The following is a 10,387-nucleotide window of genomic DNA, read 5'->3' as shown; positions in this document are numbered from 1 at the left end:
ACTTCCGCCGCGTTCGGGGGTAAAACGGATGAGGATTGATATATATCTAGATATATATATATATATATATATATATAATTATATAATATATATATATGAAGATAAACCGTGCGAGACATCCTCAAACAGTGTTCATGATATACAGAGTTATAGGCGCCCAATGACCCGAGTCGTCACCGACCGAGCGACTATATAATATAGGCGAGTGCACGGGCCAGATTGCGAAGGAATAAAAAGCCTATACGGCAACGCCGTTGAAATTTAATTAACTCTGAATCTGCAACCTTTATCATTAGGAAGCGCGAGGACACGGAATCTTTGCCTGCGTACATATTAATTGACTCCTGGTGGAGATCGTGCGAATCTCATTGACCGGAAGCGATAGAAAATTCTCACCCACCCGAGTCTTTCCCTCGACGTTTAATTAAGGAAAGCCGCAGATGAACGATTACTGAGAGGACGACCGATCGGCTTCCTATAGCGCTTCTTTCATTACCCCTTCACCTACGCCGAGATTTCCTTTTCGCACCGTGTCATCGCAGTCGTACTTATTATATTTTGGCACTATTCCGTCGTGAAGTTCATTATAAGCAAGTAATTAATGAGTAGCTCCTTTAGGCAGGTATTTCGCCCCAGCTATGATGCGAGATATTTGGTCTCCTATACTTGTTTTAGTGAATATAACAAGCCCTCCGTAATCAGCGGCAAATCGAGCTAACGAAGCACTTGCGATGATTACGAGGCAAATCATGTCTATTAATGTAGGCGAGATACGACTGAGACTAATATGTCTCCGTTGAAGTAACTGGCAGACCACGAAAACAGAAATAACGTTAAGATAATGTAAAAAACTAAATCGCGGTTTATTTCTTTTGTATTTTATTTTCAACAGGACTCCACACATGTGCACGTATAAAAGTGCAAAGGCATCAAAGGTAGCAAAGCCATTTCGAGTCTTTCATCACTTGTTCAGTTCCACTTATTGATTGGTGAGAAGGAGATGGAGATTTCAATGAGCAGGCGTAATGTTGACCGTAAGGGCGTACGCTATACTGTATACCGGCTGCTCCACGCAACTTGAGCCAAACATTAAAAATATGCAAATGCCACGTAGCTGGACAGACCCAAAGTAACGTTTATCTTTATTCTTCAATTTTCCCGTGCTGTTCGTACATATAATATATATATATATATATATATATAGGATAAGATATAGAGAGAGAGAGAGAGAGAGAGAGATATTAACGTATTGTGGTATATCGCTTTAACGCAGTGACACCGGTGCAAGTGAGACCTTGCAACGGTATCACTTGCAATGGTGTCAAGTGATACCGATGACGACAGTAGTTTCTCTGTGCTGTCAACTTGTCTGACTTGGTACAACAGCAGCGGGACGATTTCGAACTTCGGGCAACTTATCGACTACCTTTAAGGTCAGCGTTCGCATCCTCCACGGACATTTGTGCGTCCACTATCTTCGTTCTGCCTCCGCAGCAAGGTGCTATACAAAAACTTTGGAGGACGCTAAGTTTCGCCTTTGAGAGTGGAACGCTATAGCATTCAAATGTCCCTGAATGCTTGTCAGGCTTCCCGGCAACTGTAGCTTTCTTTTTTCTCCACCTTCGCCTCTGCGCGCCGCTACCGTTTTACGCTGCCGCGCAGGCGAGCGCCATCTGGATGGTACTTTCGCAAGTAACCTACCCGGGCGCGCCGCTGTTGGTATGATAGAAATGCTGGAAAATGGGGTTTGTGTTTCCTCGTAAGAGAATTATGTTTTCTCGTACACTCAAATTACATTCCGACGCTATCATGTCTGTAGGTTGTAGTTAGGTCGTACTTTACCATTTTTCTGGCTAAATTTACATATAGAAATTCAAGTTTGTTCACTAACGCGGAGGACCTGTGTGGTCGGGGTGGTTCAGGATGCATTTTCTCCGCCACGGACGCCGGCGCTTACGCCGACACCGACGCCGAATTTTCGGCGACACGGGGCCTTTAACGCTGTCGCGTTAAAACTTCTACCCATCTGCAACTGGACGTCTCCTTGTCCGACCAGATGCGCGCCGAGTTCCTAAGGAGGAAGTAGACATACCGGAGATTCCGGTGGTCGTCTCATTCATTGACGCTGGCAACTCGATTGTAGTGGCCTAGCCAGTCCCTCAACGTCCTCGAAAGCGTGCCCATGAAACGACCTTGGGGTTCGCGGCTAGAAGAACGAGAACAATGAAACAATAAATGCAACAGAACTGAGTATTTCTCCCTGTCCGTGAGGCGAGAAAATTTGTTCAACAAAACTGGCGCGTCTTCGGCTCTTTCTTTCCTCATTACGCTACTTTCATAAAGAATGAACGCTGTTGGAGCCGAACAAAAGAACCCAGAATTTCCAGCCCGGATTGCGCTGATGTCTTTAGCATACCCCCCCCCCCCCCCCCTCCCCACCCTAGCCCCACCCTCCCGCATTGGTTTTTCTCTCTTTGTGTTTGGAGTCTTTCTGCGGTTTCTTTCAGTTCACCGCAAGCTTGATAAATAAAATAGACCATGAAGATTATTTAAGCATGCCCAAATTGAGCGCTTAGGAGCTAAGCGGCACGGCATTCCACAGACCTGGTACTTAGCGGATAATTTGCTCTTCAATTAGCACGGCTATTAGGAAGGAATGAGGAGCGCGCGTTTAACGGCGTTAGAGATGGCGTCTCAGCCATCTCTAACGGCGCTTTAAAAAACTGTACCTCGGCAGCATAGTTTTACCACTGAGTTGTCGTGTTTTTATGTATGCATATATGCGTCTAATTGAGTGCAGCGTGCATACACTATATGTCCGTGAAAAGCAGATAAGGAAATGTGGGCTTCGCGACAAGCGTGCGTAACCTCCAAATGGAGCTAACGGGCGTGGTCATTACAGAAGGAGCAAGGACACCACAGCGGTTCTCTCAATTTAAGATTTTTAAGTGTAAAAAAATGTAAGGAAAAATTTGGCACCTGGTGGGGCGGGAGAATAAGGGTCAAATGTATATTTTATACAAACGACCATCAGCTCTCTGGTGCTTAACCCTTTAATGCTCAAAGATGTATCCACATCAAGGAGATTTGGAACAAATTATACTCCTTTATTTCTGACCATGAGGAGCACATTCGTAAAAACAAAAATGACTGTGCAATGTTGTCGGAGTGAAATTATAATTAGTGTAGTTTTAATCAGCTAGTAATTAAATATTTAGCTTTTCACAGCTGCAAGCTTCACTTACCGCCGTTTACAAGGTGATGAAAATCCGGGATATAGAGGGGCTACCGAAGGGCCGGTTATATCCCAGTATCGTCAAATTAGCTGCCGCGGCGGTTCAGCGGCTGCGGCGTTCGCCGTGGCCGCGATGTAGCAGATTCGACCTCCAGAAGTAGAGGTCGCATATCCATATGGGGACGGACTATAAAAGCGCTTCGATTCAGGAAATTGCTGAGGAAACTCCGGCGATCTAATATACTAACCCGGAGCCCTTTATTACGGCGACACTCGCGTAGATAACTGTGGAGCCTTGGTACGCATGACGTCATCGATTTGACGTAATCAACAATAGCCCAACACTGAGAAAGAAAAAAAAAGAACAATTCGAAAGAAACATTCAATCAAAACATAGGCGTACACACCGTCGACCTACGCCCTTGTAGCAGGATTAAGTGCATTACAAACTCTTAGCAGTGCACATTTCAAAGAAATTTCATGCGGAATCATAGGACTCAGATATACACGGTGCGCAGGTCTAATGGCTACAGAGGAAATATATGATTACCAAACTTTCTTTCCCGCCATTCAATTACTAACACGTCACGCGCATTAACTTCGCATGTAACACGCCAATTGACGAAGAACCACAAGCGATATGGAAAGTATGAAAGAAAGAATTGAGAAAGAAAGAAAGTTTGAGACAATAGTCAGGATAACCTTCCTATACAGCTGTCATTTGTGTAATATGTCTCGTTATCTTTGTGACTATGCGGAAATAATAAAGGTATTGCGCAAACAAATATGTATTTCCAGGCTATTTATAAACTTCAGGAAAAGTACATACATGTACATGAACAGCATGGCTGCCAAAACTGATGGCGGGCTGTTCCCTCCAAATCGTCTTCTTTGTAGAAAGAGATAGAAAGAGAAGAGGAAAGGCAGGGACCTTTACCGGCGTTGCCACTTTTAAAGACAAGCAAGCAAGCAAGCAAGCACGTTGACCGGGTTGCACCTGTCTCGCTACCCTACACTGGGGGAGCGGAAAGCACCGCCACGTCTTATTGATCGGTGACGATATGCTGTATGCTTCCCACACGAATTAAATGGCATACTAAAGAGCAACACTATAATATTGGAACGGAATATTATCTGCGAACTTTATGTGCGTTCACTTTGTAGTTCATTTTTCATTAACTGCGACAGTATTGGGAGTTTGGCTTTGGCAGTAAAGGGTTGATTACTGGAGACAATGAAGGGACAAGCATTAAATTATGTAAATTTCGCGCCGAAACATGAACCGATACGTCAAAATGACGTCACGGATTTCTTTTTTTTTTTTTTTTTTTTTTTTGAAGTTAGGCCGTTTCTTTCGCAGGAAAAGTTCTCCAAACTTACGAAGTTAAGTATCTGGTTTCTTTAGAACGCAGTGTGGTCCTTCCTCATAGGTTAGCGTATTAACTAGACCAAAACAGAAGTTAAAATCTATGACGTCATGGAAAGCTAGTGGAGGGAGCTGACGCCCTACGTCTTTCGTTCTTGCGTCCTTTCTGTCTTACCGAGCCACGTCTCACTGTAAGTGTACGATTGCTGCACTCCATGAGTCTATAAGACGGCTGTGCTAGAGGGTCTGCTTAAGCGCTAACTGTCTATTTATTCCTGTCGCAACGTTTCACGTTGTTCAAATCTGACAGCTCCATTATGCATAGCGGAAAGATAAGTGTATAGGTGCTACATATAGTGGTAATGCTACGTTAGATGATAACGTCGGCATGTGTGTGGCTATTTCCTTCTCGAAATTGGACTGCTGCTTGCGAAAGTATAACGCCGCCGTTAAAAGCAAATTAATTTTGCGGTAGACCGACAGGATGTGGAAAGGCTGAATCATGCAGGTAGACCCTTTGCAGATTAGAGTGTCTCCCATTTGAAAAAATCAAGGGGTTTAATCGTAGATGCGTAATGGTGTGATCGATGCGCCTAAAGGAAGCTTGCATCGAATGGCGTATACTTTCACATTCCAAAGGAAGAAAACAAAAACAAATATAAAACGAGAATGCAAGCACGAAGAGGAAATCGTAAAAGACGAACTGTGGTAAGAAAACTGCTGTACGCACCGAAGCACAGCTTTCATCGTGGCGTGATAAATGACTTTTTAATCTTTCGAAAGTGCCGCGTAGGCGCCCCGCAAATTCGAAAAAGATTCAGTCCACCGAAATAAAACGAAAAAGAACAAGAAAAAAAAAGAGCACGCAGTGAAAGTATAGACGAGAATAACAAGAAAGCGAAAAAGTAAACCCAGCGTGCAGTTCACTAATGTTTAAGGTTAATTCTCCGTGAAAACCGCAAACTTTGACCACTCGCATTCCTTGACTGCGTACGCGGGCGCTTTATGCGCTGTGAACGGAGGTGTGGGCCAACGAAAAAACGTGTGCTGCCACCTACAACCGCAAATGACACGCGTTTCGGAACGTTTTTATACTTACCCCTTCCGTTCACAGGGGCTATCACTGTGCCGGTTTAAATAATGCTGCTTCGGCAATATCTTGCTCTCTTTTTATTTTTTCCTCCCATTACCCTTCACTTGCCTAATGGGCCCGTAGACCTGGTACATGTAATCTACATGTCCTAATAAAGAAATATGAACTCTACAAGGCAAAATTAATATTTACAAAAACGTAGCGCGGTTGCTAAGCGGGTGGCTCGTAACACGGTAGGTCACGATGGCTTTCGGCGAAAGGAAAATACGTAGAACATATTTTCCCGTAGCTCATTAGAAATTCCTGATCGTGAAAAATTGCCTTTAGAGTGTCGACATCGCGAGACTCAAATTTTGTGCGTCGTCAAGCCTTCTGGTGCTCGGTGTCCTGGCCATTTATGAAAACGCCGGGGTAATGACGACCTCGTAATATCCTCCGCCTTTTTAAGCTTGTAGCTTGGTGTCTGAACGGCCGGCTAACCGTAAGGAATTAATTTAGCCCGGGCGTTGGCGCAAGTCATTCCCCTGACCTGCGGGCGATCATTACTTCATCACGGCCAATTCGGACACCACCGATGGCCCTGATCAGTAATTGGTGCGCCTTAGATGTAACTGACTTGGGCTGTTTGTGGACGTTAAAAGCCCACACCTTTTACCATAGGAAAACAACCAATCGGGCGTGCGCGGCCGTACATAGATCTGATTGTATATATAATTCTACTTAAAGCATATCCAAATCGTTACATTATTATATTGATAGCAACATTGCATACGGTAACTCCAAGCTTCGTCAGAGAATGCGTGCAGTATTATGCTCCTAGTAAAACAAAAAAAAAAACATTGGCACAAACTATGCACGTTTCACTTAACCTTTGCACTGATTGCATAGCGCATTGTTTGATACACAAAGGATGGCCGTGCAGCCGCTATAGCGATGAGATATTGCGATCGGCCATTGTGTTCGACTATTGTGGTGGGCTATCGTGCTGGAGCTGTTGTACTCTCGGTTGATGTGATGGGCTGTCGCGTGCGCATGCCGAGGCTTCAGACAAGTTGGCACAAGACAGTCCAGCAGCCCCTGAAACGACGCTCACCATGGTCTTCTCGGTGAATGGGCAAAATTGCCCCACAAGATCATCGGAGCAAGCGCGTGAACAGCCACTAGCGAAGTCTCTTTGCTACGCAGTCGAAGTTGCGAGAACTCTCTTCTTCTCAATTAAAACAAGAACAATTAAACATAAAAAAATCATGCTTTCGTCGCTTCTGTATTAGGTAGAAACACTAACGCAGGGGCTTGCATTTTTTGTAAATACTCGGTTCAGTGAGAAAAGAAGAAAAGGACGAAAAACGTGAAATAAATACACTTTGTCTAGCATTCTCTGTGAATCTGCCTTTCTGTAAATAAATTTCTCTCTCTCTCTCTCTCTCTCTCTCTCTCTCTCTCTCTCTGTGAAAGAAGAAAGAGCGATTTCGTAAATGTGTACGAATCATTCCAATACATAGTCCATGTAAAGACCTCGTATTTTAAACCACACCACTGCTTTCATTTTTTTTTTTCTTATGCGACGCCTTCGATCGTAATAATGTTCGACCCAGCGTCAGTTTATATCGATAGCAACGCTTTCTCGATAGCGCCTGTTTTCAGTGAACAACATGTCCGTCGGCCAAAAGAAAGAAATTAGGTCCAGAGAGTAAAGTATAAAACAATCACTGCTTTTATGTCCTCTGAACCATGAACAACGACTTTCGCAATAGAAGCCGTTTATCGGGATGAATCAATACCTTCCTATGTGTCTACACTGCCTTAATACGCCCGACAATAGCATCTATGGTTTGACGTCAAAGACAGCTTGAAAGTGATTGTGATATAGACCAGATGTACCAGGGGCGCACCATATGTACTCGTCAAGTGTCCTTTATTGTCTGTACAGGATACACCGACCATTTATTTTTATATTCTTCAATTTCCTCGTACTGTTCGTATATGAAAGAAGGCGTGACTTATTTGTCCACTCCGCAAAACAATCTCCTGTATAGAATGTAATCGACAGGAAGCAGTTGCGTCGGAAGGGCTCCTTTTTTCAGGAATAAAACTGCAAGACTGCGACGACGAAATGTACGTGTACAATATTCTCAGTAGGGAAGCGGACGACTATAAGGTCACCTCTAGGGAACGCAGGCGCTTAGTTCGATCGAAAGCTTCAACTTGTCGGGCAGATATAAGGTGGCAGACACCAATCAAGTTCTACGGCAAATCCGATCGTACAGTGTAAACGTCTGCGCTCAAAGAAAGAAAGAGGGAGAGAAAAAAAAAGAAGAGGAGTAGACAGCTCAATCATACGAGCGTTGAAGTTTGCTACTCTACTCGGAGAAGTGAGTTTAGGAGAAGAGGAGATATAAAGAGGAGAGGTGGGACATTTGAATGGGTAACGTTTTTGCTAGATTTTTTTTTCTTTCTTTTTTCGTCTCTGCGGTTTATTGGATACTAAACTGTGATCTATGGAACTAAAATGAAAATAAGAAGCTGCAACCACTAGAGCCAGTTCACAGAAATTGCCACTTTGTTGAAACTGCTGTTTCGAAACCGCTCCATTGCAAATTGGTTTCAGTCACTAGCGGAAACACCTGGGAGAAAGAAAACACTCAGACCAAGACTTGCATGTTTATATGCATGCACCTAGCTGCATAACATATCCACCTAGATGCGTAACATAATATTCGTGGTACTCCAATGACTTGCGTGGCCAATGCTTGGCGCGAATCCCTATGCCTGTCATGGACATTCGCCGGTGTCTGCTACACAGCTATACGAGACATGTGCTGACGTCCTTAATTAAAAAGGTACTCAGCAGAATCTAGTGAAAGGCCTTAATTACCGCCCAATTGCTCACACCTACTTGCACGAGTAATGGGTTGTCGAAAGAAAAATAACCTTGTTATCTTTAGTGTTCCGTTTTAACGCTTAATCTTGCAATGCCCACCGTACCATACTTGCATGCTACGCTGAGTATGGTACCTCAAAAATTCTGAGTTAGGCAAAGGAAACTTAAATCATAGCTTCTAGCATTTTGGATGCTCTGCAGATCACGAGTATATGGAGCGAGATTTCGATTGTGGATTGCTCATCAAATCAATCACTAATTAATTCATTATACTATACTATGCTTCGGTTTTACCTCGTATAACACCTCACGTTTTTCTTTTTAACATACGTAGTTTCCATGGTCATAAACAAAAGTTGACAAGTTTCAATTTTTCTCGATGTGCGACTATGTTTTGGGCATTACTCGGTTAAGAATTACGCGCAATATTCGTCAAATAAACGCCTCGTAACAGGGCACGCATTCTTAATCGCGCGTGGCGTCCGTGCGCAGTGTCTTGCAGCGGCGCGGCAGCAGCGGCGGCAGCGGCCGTGCAACTGGCCGGCTCCTACCCCGTCGTCGCAAAGCCTATTCCGCGAGGATTCTTCGAGTCACCCCTGCAGTCGCTGGTCGCCTGCAGGTCATCCTACCTGGCCGGTGAGTTCCACGTGGCCTCACGTGCCTTACACGCCCGGGTTCGCTCCCACAGCGTTTGCTCAAGACGAGTCTACCCTCCTGCGCTGGGTAGACTCGGCAAGGTTGCTTTCGACACACCTCAAGGTTGCTTTCGACTGTCCGGGACGACACAGATGTCTTGATCATTTTAGCGTCAAATTTCTCAAAAGCGGATGACAAGACTGTGAGTAAACCGCTTCTTTACACTTACACATGCAGCGCACTTCATACCCACAATTAATATTTTGCGTAATAACTTATGAGTGATTCTGAAAAAATGTTGAAGGCAATGTGCAGTATATTGTGCAAGGGGTCTTAGGAGGATACTCGACGGTTCTGTAAGAATCCAATATGTAATATATATGCGTACGCTATTCGTGTTCCACGTGTACAATCTGATTACACAGGCTTGTCTCGGTATAGAACTTACGACTAAGATTTCGATACAGCAAGAAGATAAAATCATAACATTTATGATTGTGTCAGCGCCCAGAAAGTTGAACAACGCATCCGTGGCCACGCATATCTACTTTTCCGGATGCTGCGAGCGAGTCCCCGCGGAGGTGTTATGCAAAAGCTCCCGTGTGCTGATGTTTCGACACACACTAGAGAATCGGACGCTTAGTGCTGATTACGAGCAGTCTAATGGCATCCACGAAAAATTGCACCAGCGCACACCGGGGCGCCCTGGGGCGACGATTATTGGATGCAACGGCGCACTTCACCGGTACGATTTGTCGAGCATGCCATGATTTATAGAAGACGTCTCCCTTAGTTATTGTGTATCTTCAACACTCTTCGTTGTCGCTCTAAATACACTGCACCCAATTGTACAAGCACGTGTGTTGGTTGCCTGGGACATTCAAGAAGTTTAACAAAAGCCATGAACAGATATGTACAGTCCACCAATCCCATGGCATTCACCGATAATAGGCCCTCTTTATTTTATCCAGCCGTATTGCTGTGCGGGCGCGTTCATTGGCTCCCGGGCGGTCTCAGTGTGGGAGCCATTTCATTCGTTGTAGGCACTGCGATAGCCTAGGAATGCATCGAACGCATATCGGGTATTTTGTTCTGGAACAATCATCGAGTGCGCCGATATCGTGTCGACTCCTCCTCGTTCACTCATCACGCAGAAACAAAAAAAAAAAGAAAAAG

At 44.4% G+C, this 10,387-nt stretch overlaps 1 protein-coding gene across 2 annotated transcripts in view; it reads left to right on the top strand.

The window, feature by feature from the left end:
* Nucleotides 1-10,387, top strand: part of LOC119448750 (motor neuron and pancreas homeobox protein 1-like) — a 129,032-nt gene that overhangs the window by 80,704 nt on the left and 37,941 nt on the right. The window contains exon 3 of one of the 2 annotated variants that reach the window (XM_049665823.1): nucleotides 9,068-9,211. The exons of the other annotated variant lie outside the window; for it this stretch is intronic. Coding sequence (XP_049521780.1) covers nucleotides 9,068-9,211 — 144 coding nt within the window. The remainder of the gene's footprint in view (nucleotides 1-9,067; nucleotides 9,212-10,387) is intronic. 2 annotated transcript variants of the gene reach the window in all.

This window comes from Dermacentor silvarum, chromosome 4, assembly GCF_013339745.2.
Source record: "Dermacentor silvarum isolate Dsil-2018 chromosome 4, BIME_Dsil_1.4, whole genome shotgun sequence".
NCBI classification, from domain to species: Eukaryota; Metazoa; Arthropoda; class Arachnida; order Ixodida; family Ixodidae; genus Dermacentor; species Dermacentor silvarum.
The sequence above is the reverse complement of the archived record's forward strand: the minus strand, read 5'-3'. Positions and strand labels throughout refer to the sequence as shown.